At 37.0% G+C, this 14,020-nt stretch overlaps 1 protein-coding gene across 2 annotated transcripts in view; it reads left to right on the forward strand.

Annotated features, from left to right (window-relative positions):
• Positions 1-14,020, forward strand: part of LOC140152722 (uncharacterized) — a 38,302-nt gene that overhangs the window by 15,580 nt on the left and 8,702 nt on the right. For both annotated transcript variants that reach the window (XM_072175190.1, XM_072175192.1), the window contains exons 11-17: positions 825-929; positions 1,802-2,029; positions 8,079-8,183; positions 9,084-9,305; positions 9,901-10,008; positions 10,479-10,727; positions 13,697-13,810. In XM_072175190.1, coding sequence (XP_072031291.1) covers positions 825-929; positions 1,802-2,029; positions 8,079-8,183; positions 9,084-9,305; positions 9,901-10,008; positions 10,479-10,727; positions 13,697-13,810 — 1,131 coding nt within the window. The remainder of the gene's footprint in view (positions 1-824; positions 930-1,801; positions 2,030-8,078; positions 8,184-9,083; positions 9,306-9,900; positions 10,009-10,478; positions 10,728-13,696; positions 13,811-14,020) is intronic.

Below are 14,020 nucleotides of genomic sequence, written 5' to 3' on the forward strand. Positions count from 1 at the left end.
TAAAGGGGAAAGGAGGTCAAGCCGGAGCAACGATCACAGGCTTCACACACACGAAATTGTTTTACCTTACCAACACTGTTTGCCAATACATTCCAGATGGAGAGCGATAGTGTTTGACCGTCTTTCCAATTACGCAACACGATGCCACCGCCACTGTTCAAACCCACAACCTTGTGACCATAAGTTAAAGCCCGTATCGATGGGCAACGGTGACCTCTTGTAGTTTCTCAACTTCTAAACCCATGAATTCTAAAGACCAGTTGTAACAATTACTTTTTTGAAACGCCCATTAGTTACAACATTTTAACGGGTAAAGGCTTCGAATCATAATCATGAGGTAGCTTGTGGTCGTAGGTTCGAGTCACTGCAGTGCCAACGCGTTGTGCTCTTGGGTCAAGATCCTTCACCTCGCTTGCCTCACTCCACCTATATGCAGTGGGGAGCTTTTAGGGGATAATTACAAGTGCTGAGAGGAGCGACCTTGTTGGAGTGAAATGATTCTGATGTATCTCAGTGACAGCGGAATATTGTTTAAGTGTGCTGTGGTCCATTTCACTAAACTTTACGAAGCTTCATAAGTCTCAAAATCGTTAGTGAACTTGCAAAATCCGACATAGGTACACGGTGAAGTGTATGTTAAATCAGGACGATTTTGTTTTATTTGGTGTGGGTAGTTTTGATCGCGGGTTTATGCATCTCGGATTTATTTCAAAACGAAAAGAAAAGTTGAAATTTCAAAATAAATCTTTTACTTTAACAGGGCACCAGGACAAGGACTACATTAGGGAACAATCTAATATTATCAATGTTTGTTTCACTTTCAGCAACTTTTGAAATCGAGCTGGCTAAATACGAGGTGAGCGAGGAAAAGGGATATGTCGATATTTGCATCATTCGCTGGGGATCTTTAGACCAAACGGGCTCAGTAGGTAAGCTGAAGTCTATATTCTTAATTTATATCATTACGGCATGATTTAGCTATATTTTATTCAATTCAAGATATATTTCTCATAATACTTCACAGAAATTTGAGATATGAATGAGATAATTTCATAAAAAGTTCGCGGAAACATGTCCACGTTAAACTACATGTATATTACGCCTACAGAAGAAAATAAAAGAGTTCAGTCGTTGTTAGCGCCCTTCCTTGTTCATTGTGACTTTTGCGACGAAATACCGAAAATCTTTGCAATCTAATTCTATTATACGTCATACCAATATGCAGTGAAATGCTCTCATCGATGTTCGCATATACATGTAGTTAAGATTATATTCGCAAAGGCTTTCGGGAAAAGGTGAATTATAGACGACTGATAAGCCAGATCAGATCGAATATTTATCCCAACCACCGCTGCCTAATATAATAATAACAGCAATACTACTACTACTACTACTACTACTACTACTACTACTACTAGTACTACTACTAATAATAATAACACTAACACCACTACTACTACTACTACTACTACTGCTACTACTACTACTACTACTACTACTACTACTACTACTACTACTACTACTACTACTACTACTACTACTACTACTACCACTACCACACCACTACCACTACCACTACACTACCACTACTACCTACTACTACTACTACTACTACTACTACTACTACTACTACTACTACTACTACTACTACTACTACTACTACTACTATTACTACTACTACTACTACTACTACTACTACTGCTACTACTACTACTACTACTACTACTACTACTACTACTACTACTACTACTACTTACTACTCAGTACTACTAATAATAATAATGATACATTTTGCTAACAGTGATAAATTCCACGGAAGACACGGCTCTAGCTGGTAGTGATTTTGCTGCTGAAGGTACAAGAACGATTTACTTTGATTTATGGGAGAGGAAAAAGACGGTTCGGATTGCTTTGCTCAACGACCGTGTTCCTGAAGACACTGAACAGTTCTTCATTGGCATAGAACAGCCTGTCAATGATGAATTAATCCGCATTATGCAGACTTGTATTACTGTAACCGATGAAGACAGTAAGTAGCCTTTGTTATTAATGTTATTCAGAAATTTAATTAAAAATTACTTATTTTCTTCTGATGATTCAGAAGTTCTAAAACACCCCTAGTTCAACAGAGTGTCTTTGCAACGGGATCCAAACTACGTATGATTTCCTTCGATTTGGCCAAGGAATTCAACAAATTCATGCATGAAAGGGATTATAACAGTTTATAACCCAGGACGTCTCGAACTCCACACAAGCATTCTTACCACAAGCTTCCTTGATAGCGCTTTCAAGGAAGCTAGCAACATTGAGCATGAAATGTCTTGGGCTCAAGATATGAGTAAATCTTTGAACAAAGACACTTGCAATTATATGCATTTTAGTAATCATAGTAATCATATTGATTTGAAAGAGGTGGCTATTATAGCTGTAGCATACGGCACCAGTTACTGCGTACCGTGTGTGTTCCAATCTTCGTTCTGTAGTGTTGATGTCGTGCATTGACGTATAAATGTCGTACATATTTACCACTGAAGGTTACCAAACTGACTTTATAATATACCACTTAATAGTTGATGTTTGGGTATAGATCACCTAAGGTTGTCTGTAAAGTCAATTCAACAACCTCAGGTGATAAATGCGTATGCCATTTATGCGTCAATGTGTACGACATATAATGCACATCAAGTTACTGAATTGACTTCATACTCCACCTTTAGGGGATCAACCAATCTGGATATAACTCAAAATATCCTTTAGACAGATGGTCAATCAAAGTACCTACGACCCGATCAAGAAAAATATGAGGAAACTGTCAACACAACTTTGTTATTTTGTCACGACTAAGAATAATATATAATCAGCAATTTGTGGTCGAAGAAAGTTTTTTGAAAAGGATAATTATACTTAAAGCCATATTATAACATTTCCATACAAAATAGATTAGTATTTCTTTTAGTGTCAGATATATCCCCATTTAATTTTGAGCCGAACAACTAAGGCAAAATGAAAGCAAAGAAAATTGGAATTTACTACCAACGCCGAAGGTCGCCAATACCTATCACTCCTTCGTTCATACAAGGTGTTTGAACAAAATATCAAAAATATATAGTCAACTATGGATCTAATCTTAATAAATGCAATACAATGCCACACATGTCTTCTACTTATTCTGTGACTTTCATGGAAATAGCTTGATTCGTTTTTGCGGGACATTGCTATTACTGAAAATGGACGAAAACTGCATGTGTGTAATTTACAGTGCAAAGGCTTCATAACACATGGATCCTTTTTCACCATCGTCCAGCCGCACTGTGCAATATATTGGAGAAATCATACATTTTTTTATATGATATACACCAAATTTCGCCGATGTAGAGCTTATAATGCTAAATAATTCTTGATATGGGATTAAGTGAAACATTTCAATACGACATCAGATATTTAGGTTAAAAAACATGCTTTTTATGTGATATTTACCCCAATTTTTACCCCAAAATGTCATATTACAGAGGATATAACTTCCTCAAGGATCCTCCGCAGTAAATCTTAATATTCTTCGTCACGTAGCTGTGGGTTTGCCAATATACTGTGGACATAAATGCATGCTGTGACACTAAGGACGAACCTTCTCTATACTTTAATGTAAAATCCATCCCTGCCGGCATTTCAAACTCACACACCGCAATAATTGACTTTAAAACTGCCGCCAAAGAAAGAATAGTTTTTAAAGGTCACTCAAGCGTAGCACATCCTTTATTCCATACAAGGATTGCTTCGTAACATCATAAATAAACGATAGATATCGACTATTTAGTAGAAGTAAGAACAGGACACAACAACAATACACTGCATAGCATTTTCCAAATAACTTTGTGCTGGCTGAACGGTTAGTATGATTTTACAGATTTTCAAAATAGGTTGCGTTGTCAAAACTTGGAATTCACCATTTTTTAATTTTTTTTAAAAATCTAAACAATCTGAAAAAGCTAAATATATGTAAAACTTAAAAAGCAAAACAATATGAACAATAGAAATGCTGTTCACACCTAAAAAATTCCATCTTTTCCGGTATAAATCATTCTGGGACAACCTGTATTACTGTACGATCGTTTTCCGGGATCCTTTGTTGTGTAGATCTCCGTCCCGCACGCTTAATTTCTTTCTGCAACCATAATGGGCCGCAATATATCACTAACCGCATAGTCCGAGGCAAGGTCCATTATTGTCAGGGTTAGGGTTCGGGTCTTATGGTTAGGGTTAGGGTTCGGGTTAGGGATTGGGGATTAGGGTTAGGGTTAGGGTTATGATTATATTCGTATTTATTAGTACTAATATACTAGTAATAGTATATTGTTTGTATGCACTTTATTCCGTAATCAATAAGTATCATAAACAAACACCTTAGGGTTAGGGTTAGGGTTAGGGATTAGGGTTAGGGTTAGGATTATATACGTATTTATTAGTACCACAGATATTGGAAATATACTAGAATAAGTATCATTAACAAACACCTTTCTGGCACAACGAATCATAGCACAGTCGTGTAGGCATTAGACTATGGATACATACATTGTGGGTTCGAACCCCCAGGTAAAACGTTGTAGAATTTTAATTCTATCGATTGCTTTTTATTTTATTAAGTAAGAGGAAATAATAATGGTAATAAATTCGTGTTATATCTAGCCTCATTACTCGTTGACTGCCGATAAAACGCCCAATAAAGACTTAGTCACCGGACCGCGCCGGCCAGTTAAAGTACATGCCCTATCACACCACTCCACACCATACATAAATTCTCCCAGTCACATTTCCCAAATATGAAATTAAAAAAATTCAAATTTTAATTTACTACTTTTAAAGTTTGGCAGAGGCGGGGTTCGAACTCACGGCGCAACGCTTAGTACTCTATGAGCCTAGCGCCTTAGACCACTAGGCCACTTGTCTTCTTGTTATTCATCTGAAACTTATTTAAAAATATAATCGCAACTTCAACATAGGCCTACCACGTGACAAGCAAAGGCAGAAAACGTATTATATTTTGGAATTTTATCTGCTTAAAACATTAATGTGTATTATAATAGAGCTACCATTATTTATATTGTTGAATTCTCAAGCGCATAGAGACAATTAATACGAGCGTCCTATGATACATACACAATACATAAAATCGATTTTGATCTTCGGCATTACTCGGTGACCTCCGATAAAACGCCCAATAACGCCGGTCAGTAAAAAAAAATGCTTAAGTACATGCCTATATTGAGATAAGCAATCCTTTTGTGATATGTCCATTCATCCATATAATAATAGCTATCAGATTTTTGGATGGATGTTTTACACAGTGATTGGAGAAGAAGCTATGTAAATAATCAAAAGTACATGTCTACAAATTGACAAGGACAACTCCTTTTGTCAAAATTGTTTTCACCTATTGCTCAGTATGTTAATTAATCCGATTAATTACGTAATTTCGCCAGCGTATGATATATCAGTACTAATATGTAGGCCCAAGGAGGTTAGATATAGAAAGAAGAGGAAATAGATTACGTATCGCATATTGGTCCTTTGTGCCTATTAGAGTTTCCGCCAAGGGAAAAAAAAAAAAAAGGAAGGAGGGGGGGGGGAGGAGAGAGAGGGAGAGGGAGACAGATGGAGTCACAGGGCTCTAAATTACATAGGCGTAGATCGGGGGGTAAATGCCACAATATTTTGCCAGGGGATGGTCAATATAATCACCCCCCAATATTGACGCCTGTGTATTGGTTTGTGTCGAAATTAACCTCATATTTGGCCATTTTATAGCCACAAAATGCCATTTTTAGCGCTTTGCGCGAATTTATTCCACTTTTGTCCCATATTTCACCAGTTTAGTTTCAATAGGCCTATGCTAAAATTTTCGCGCGCATTTGTACCATAAGGTTCACTGTACTGGGTACTTTTAAAAATCCTAACCTAACCTAAACATAACTTTAACCCTTAGATTGGAGCTCTACTAGAAGTAAAAATATAGATAGTGAACGAATTTAGTATTTCTATATCTATGTGAGAATGATACAATAGAGGCCCTGCATGAAATTATTGATTGGCTCCAAACAAAGGTTTTCAACCGGTGTCCTTCACCGTAGTTATGGCGGAGTGCAGTCCATTCAATCAAATGTTGTCATCAACCTACTTGATCGTAGTGCAGGATTATGTGTGTGAGACGAACTGTCACGGTAGATTGCAATCATGCTTTTGTTGAATGCATTTGAGTAGTCCGCCATATTTACGGGATGATACGTCGCATGCAAGGCCTCTATATGACATGATGAACATAGTCATTGATGCATCAGTTTTAAAATAGACTAGGCGGTTACCCATATTTGGCGGTTCTCGGCTGGGCGCGATTACCAGGCTGATGGTGACATGCCCATATGACAATTTTTACTAATTTGACCTCAGATGACCCCAGGGTGACATTGGATGACCCCAAAATGACCTAAACTTATAACTCTAAATGTTGACTGTACCTACCAAGTTTCATGCCCATATATGAGCTTTTACTAATTTGACCTCAGATGACCCGTGGTGACCTTGGACGACCCCAAAATGACCTTCAAAAAAATGCTGCTTTAAATGTTGACTGTACCTACCAAGTTTCATGCCCATACGACACTTTTTAGTAATTTGACCTTAGATGACCCCTGGGAGGGGACCCCGTGGTCAGATGACTTAACGAACATAAACATCTTCTTGCCAGCACAGAACTATACCCACCCACCGAGTTTGAGCCCCGTACGACCTAGTTTCATGCCCATATGACAGTTTTTAGTCATTTGACCTCAAATGACCCCTGGGAGGGGGGGCCCCGTGGTCGGATGACTTAACGAACATAGACATCTTCTTGCCAGGACAGAACTACACCCACCCACCGCGTTTGAGCCCCGTAAGACCTAGTTTCATGCCCATATGACAGTTTTTAGTCATTTGACCTCAAATGACCCCTGGGAGGCGGCCCCGGGGTCGGATGACTTAACGAACATAAACATCTTCTTGCCAGGACAGAACTACACCCACCCACCGAGTTTGAGTCCCGTACGACCTAGTTTCATGCCCATATGACAGTTTTTAGTCATTTGACCTCAAATGACCCCTGGGAGGGGGGCCCCATGGTCGGATGACTTAACGAACATAAACTTCTTCTTGCCAGGACAGAACTACACCCACCCACCGAGTTTGAGCCTCGTACGACCTACTTTCATGCCCATATGACAGTCTTTAGTCATTTGACCTCAAATGACCCCTGGGAGGGGGGGGCCGGGGTCGGATGACTTAACGAACATAAACTTCTTCTTGCCAGGAAAGAGCTACACCCACCCACCGAGTTTGAGCCCCGTACGACCTACGACGGCCTCACATTAGCAGTCACAGACAAAACCTAAATCTACAGAATATATCCATTACTCGTCGATACTCGAAAGAGCTCAAAATAAATAACTTAGAAAATTTTCTTGATGTCCTTTAACATGTTTTCATAGTTAACCATCGTTAGCCATGGAAATCTATCATGAGAACTGACCGGTGACTAAGTCCGATTTATTGGGACGTTTATCGGCAGTCAACGAGTAATGTCATAGGCCTATAATTACATGTATGTACTATGTGTTATCGCATTGCGGCCCATTATGGTTGCAGAAAGAAATAACGCGTCCCGCACGCCATGTACGTACTGTGTTTGAACACCGCGTATGCGTTTGACTAATATTTCCATCGTAATAATAAAACGACGGTTCCTGCGTTTTATTCAAAATGTTTGATTTTAACAAAACTTCAGCACCTAGGGTGTTGATTTTTGCTGGGTATATTGATTTAATAAAGTACAATATAATCGCGTAAAAAAGAATTTTGAAAAATATTGAGGGCGTCCTCCTCAGCAAATGTTATAATATGGCTTTAAAACCTTTGTTGTCATTGGTTGTCTTGAACACTAAAACGGTGTGATTTGAATGCTAAATTTGCGGCATGTTTACAATTTGTCCTCATGTGATGATCATAATTTAAATTGTAACGCAATGATATAAATCTCTGATTTCCTACAGCTACACTGTGCCCAGAGTTTCCTACATATACGGTGCTTGAAGACGATATGTCACTCGAAATCAAACTTCTTCGAGGTGGAGATCTAAGTGAAGCAGGATTTGTTCGTAAGTACCCAGCAGTGTTATAAACACGTTTTGGTTTTATTTAAAACGTTTTACTCTCTTACATTTTCCGATTGAATATTCAATCTTTTACCGTTTGCAGTTAGGCACAACATCCCTTTTGGTCCTATAGCGCTATGTGCCCGAAGAGGTACCGACGTCACTTTTTATCACTGTTTAAGTTTAAAATCTCATTCCAACCATATGCAATACATGCCAGTTGGCAGTACATTTGGAACCATTAGATAGTGAAATCAATCGACCAAAACAAAGTAAGTCTCAATCCAAAAATTAATTTCAATTTATTTGTTATATCTATTTAAATTGATTCTTATCAGCAATCGTTAAAAGATAATAGAGAGTAATAAATGTCGGGTTATATAAAGGCCATGAATATGTTTTCAAAACGTTTTACATAAAAATCACTACAACAGTATTTTGTTTAATTGTTATTGGAAAATATTTGTGGCAATGTTATTTGAATATATCAGCTTTGTCAACTCTTAATAGCATTATTGTGTGTTTTGCACCAAGTTTTCAAAAATGTTTTTGGAATTATATCAACATATTAAAGGCCCATTCAGTGATTTGCTCATCCGGACGATCGTAAAAATCATCAAAATTCAGATTTTGGTTCCTTTGTCATTGTCACAGATGTGCTAATAGCCTGTGAGTGGTTCACCCGAAAGCGTGTATTTAGGACAATATAAGACATTTTACATCAATCTGTAATTTAGATAAGCTGCATGTATTTGAATGGTTCTTCAACTTCGCCAGTACTACTGTTTTCTACGTTGTTTGCCAAATTTGTCATTTCAAAAATACCAAATGACAATATGAATGATTAATCCTTCACTTTTAAGCAATTTATAAACAACTTCGTCGATTTTATCATAATCCTAGGTGTTACGGCATATCTTGATGGAATCCGTGCTCTCAGAATACCTTTGGATCAAGAATATATCACCTTTCCTGCTAACGCTGAATCGATCACCGTTCGGATCGATTTAACAGACGATTTGATCCAAGAAACAACAGAAAACATTACGTTTGATATCATCGATGCTGGCTCGGACCACGTGTGTAACGAAAGACGATCATTGATTGTACTGTCAGACGATGATTGTAAGTTGAATTTATAACATAAGTATTCACAAGGTTATCATGGCTGTTGCAAACCCCTCTACTCTCTCAGAAAAGTTTTTTCCCAACGTTGGTTACGGAGATTACAACCCAAAGTTGGGTAATGTTTTGCCTAATGTTGGGCAATGTTTTGACCAATGTTGTGTCAATTCCTTAGGCAAACCCAATATTTGGTAAAACATTACCCAACATTGGGCAAAACATTACCCAACTTTGGGCTGTAATCTCCTTATCCAACGTTGGGCAAACTGTTCTGAGAGTGTAGAAGAAAATAATATCAATAAACAATTACTATTATTTTACAATTAAATGCAAGGCAAATGTAAAAATAGTGCCACACCATTATGTAACATTTACAGTGGTGTAGCGACGTGGGGGACTTTCATTTCCTAGCTATATTAGAAGGTCTGCTAGCTATTATCTTTCTGAGAATGGTAGCAGTTTATTTTTCTGTTGAGGTCTACTAGCCTACTCCACACAGTGACAATAGAATAGAAATGATCACGGTTTCTTAATCCCAAGATTGTATCCAGATATCATAATTATTCTATGGTGATTCGCCTTTATTAATTAACAGCTTCATTTGCTTTGGGCGACACCCATTTCACCATTCGAGAGGGTCCAGGAGCCCAAATAGGAATTCCAGTTGTCAGAAATGGATATTTGGGCGATACAGGATCTTGCAGTAAGTGTAACGGTTGCTCAAACTTATTTAATAGTAATGTATGCTAAATATGGTTTAACATTATGCTTAATCTGGTACATGTACAACATGCATATCTGGTCTTATTCCAATAGACTTATCCGTATAGTCTACGTCCCAGATAACATGCATATATTCAACGCATCGGCATTATTTTGCTGCCCATATTGGGCCAATTTTGGCTTACCATCGGTAATCTTCATATTGGCACCAGAGTGGCAGCCTAAATAGGTCCAATATAGGCCCAATATTTGACCCAAGCCCAATCTTGGACCAATCTTGGGCCATGAGCAAATGATATTGGGCCATTATTGAACGTACATCGGGCCACCATCGGACCAATATCACCATGTTATCTGGTACTTGCCAATTTTGCATACTCTGGCTATTACATTACATGTTACTTTGTGTACAGTACTTACAGAACTACCTTTTTGATACCTCTTGCGCAGGATTGACGACCTCACACATCACAGACCAGGCAGAAAGTGCAGTACCAGGAGAGGATTACTTACAGCGTGACACCACCGTGTCATTCCCCAATGGTATCGAAACTCAAACCGTATTCATTGACATAGTCAATGATAACTTCAAGGAAGACTATGAAGCATTTAGGGTGACTTTATCTGACTGCGAGGGTGGCGTTTTAAGTCAACCAAACGAAGCCTTTGTTGGCATCATTGATGATGATATCGTGGAGGGTATGTACAATTTGCAGTTTTATAGCATCTGGATATATTACGCTCGGTGAAAGTTTAGCACTCGAGGTGAATTGATCCGATTGTTTTGCATCTCACACACCGTTTATACCATAATTCTTATACGTTTTTATTACAATTACAATAATCATGTACCGTAAAAACTCGATAGTTAGCATATATGGTCGAATCCAACCAAAAGTGTCCACGGGCCAAAAATAAAAGTCCGAAATAAAAATGTCTCCACAATTTTTTCCTTTTGCCCATTGATTGATGACATATTGGCCTTATAGGAACCAAAAGTGCCATTACTAATCTTGAAAAATAAATCCAGGACGTGTGATAATAAATGTGATATCAAAACCCAATGTTATCTACGAATACCACTAGGATGCTTTCACTATCGCAATACTAATCAACCTAAAACAAATGGAATATTCCCATTAACGCTTTTTTTTCGTGTAATGTAGACCACAGGGTGTCAGGAAAATGCTAACTCAACCAGAAAATATTTGTTTTATTTTTATAACGCGATCAATATGATCTTAGTCAATTTATGCTAGTTTATTTTTGAAAATGAAGTTTAGGTCAGTTTCTGTATTTTATTTATCAAATGAGTATGAATCAATTTACACATTGTATAAGAACGAGTATGATATATGTTTTCAAGAATATTAGGAATTATACGCATACACCTAACGCTTTATACAATGAAAAGGTGAAGAAACCCGGGTATTCGTAGGTAACATGAGCGATTTAACAATATCTATATTGAGTTTATAGGTTTAAATTTTACTATTATGGTAATGAATTAATAAAATGGTAGTTTTAGATCCCTTTCAGATGGTACGTCCAAATGAATAAATGTTATTACCTTAGATCAAAATTTTGTTGATGCTTTTAGCAAGATTTTGACCACTTCATTTTGATATACAAGTAGTTAATCAGCAATTTTACATAATAAATAATTGTTGAATGAATCCGTATATGGGTAATAATAGTGTCCTGGGGTACCGCTTAAAGTTTTTGACAATTAATTTCCATTGGTAGGGAAACTTCATTACACATGTCATGTATTATGCTCTATTCGTAAGTAACATTTCAGTATTTGTATGTAAGAATTAGACTTTTGGTGGATATCGCAATCAAAACTTCATTTTATAAAGCACTTTGAATGTATTATTTTCATTATGTGCGTTTATTGATACTTTAGACCCTATCATGTATTGATAATGTCGGTTCACAACGGTTGAAAGAGGATTGAAGTAAGAAACAAAGGCACTAAAGTGACTTTAATTTGCTTAATTGCACACAAATCGCTTAAAACCGTTATTGCAGACTTGTGAAGTCCATCTTGGAGTCAGTTACGTCTTGTGGCCTTTCGTTTGAGGGCAACTACAATTAGCTTTATACCAGGGTCCATCAATGTGTTGTCTAGATCATGAGACAATGAGAACAGTCGTTTTTCCATGGTATTCGTAGGTAACCTTAGCAAAAACGCCAAAAGTTACCTTCGAATAAATCAATTTGGACACAAATTACTAAGAAACCAGAAGGTCGGTAAACATTTAAAATGAAGCACACATGACAGTTGACAAATCCAAGTATTTATCCCTTCTAATCTTCTTTGAATCTGATTTTTCTTTCAAATGAACAGACCGTCGTCTATTTCAGTACATATTTTTCACCAATTAAGCCGTATTCAGTTTTGCATGGTGGGCATGTATGTGAATTCACAACTTTCATTGACATATGATTTGATAGCAAACATACAGGCCTTCGTTATGTACCAATATGGGCATTGGCATGAATGGCGGTGTTTCACAATACTGTCATGATGTCAAAGTGTATTCGTAGGTAACATTCGGTTACCGAAATTTACCTACGAATACTTGCTTTTATTGTTGACATCTCAGAAATATTTAAACGCAGGTTATTGAAACTTGGTAGAAATAAAGAGTGTATTACCCTGCACCTATTGCTTAACTATTGTTTACTATTCTCTCACTTTGTGGAAATGGCACAGCTTTTAACATGTATTCGGAGGTAATGCATATTTTTTACCAAACCTACCTTTGTGCCATTTAGAATTTCTGGCAGCTAAACACAATAATAAAGATGTCCGAATGCAATGCATTTCAGTATTGGACATATCAAAGCTTGTATCAATTGCGCAATTATTAGTGATTTCCATTTTTTAAAGATATATCTAGTGCTATGAAAAATTGTATTCGTAGATAATGTAAAAAAATACCACTCAAAAAATTATCACAAAAAATTCATAATTATGTACAAATATGTGAAAAATTGAACAGGCAATCTTTGAATACACACCTTTCAGGAAATCAATTTAGATTCAATCCAATGACTTCTTTTCATAACTGATTCAGATGTTTTTAAAAATACTTTAAGAAATATTTTGAAAAAATGGGTAAAAATAGCATGTTTTGGGGTCTCTGTGTCTAAGTTTTTCACAGAAGGGGTCTTATTATATATGGCGCGAAGCGTATGATCAAGGCGAATAAACACAATACAAAAACGAATGCCAATTGATTAATACTTTTAAGTTATGGCCCTGAACATGCCGTGTACACTTTTCGTTGGATTCGACCATATGTGCTTACTATCGAGCGCTTTTTAAAACATAAAATTGTCCGGCGGCGCCACAGTCCGGCGCTTTACCAACTGAGTTAATGGGGTTGAGACACACATTTGCAGGTTTACTTGTTCGTATATAACTATGTTTATCGATGATTTGCTCAAAATTCTTTACACGTTTGTGGAAGGGCTCTTCATGTTTGCTCGATAGTAAGCACATAATGCCAACTATCAAGGTTTTACGGTTTTCTTTTTCAATTTATATATTTGCTAGTTGATTAGCAAAAATGAAGTATTGTTTAATGGCAGCTTTCAAAAATCGCAAACTGCAATTACATTATCTATTGTCTTGCATTTTTTCCCCTGTATTTTAGATATACCTGTTCTTCCAACATTTAAGATTGCTATGCAGTCTTATAAAGTATATGAATCGGAAGGACTGGTTACAGTCATGGTGACTAAGCAAGGAAGTGGTGATGCATCAGTTAGTAAGTACATTGGTCCATATTGTTGTTGTTGTTGTTGATGTTGCATGTTGTTGCTGCATAATTATTATTGTGTTGTTGTTGCTGTTGTCTGTTTTATCCATTCAATCTAACAAGCAATGTGAAAATAAATTGTAGGAAAAGAACGAAACGCTTATATCGTCAGATTGTATAAATACTGTTGTATTTTGAGCACTCTTGAATGGAAATATA

The sequence above is a fragment of the Amphiura filiformis genome, chromosome 5 (assembly GCF_039555335.1).
Source record: "Amphiura filiformis chromosome 5, Afil_fr2py, whole genome shotgun sequence".
Taxonomy (NCBI): Eukaryota; Metazoa; Echinodermata; class Ophiuroidea; order Amphilepidida; family Amphiuridae; genus Amphiura; species Amphiura filiformis.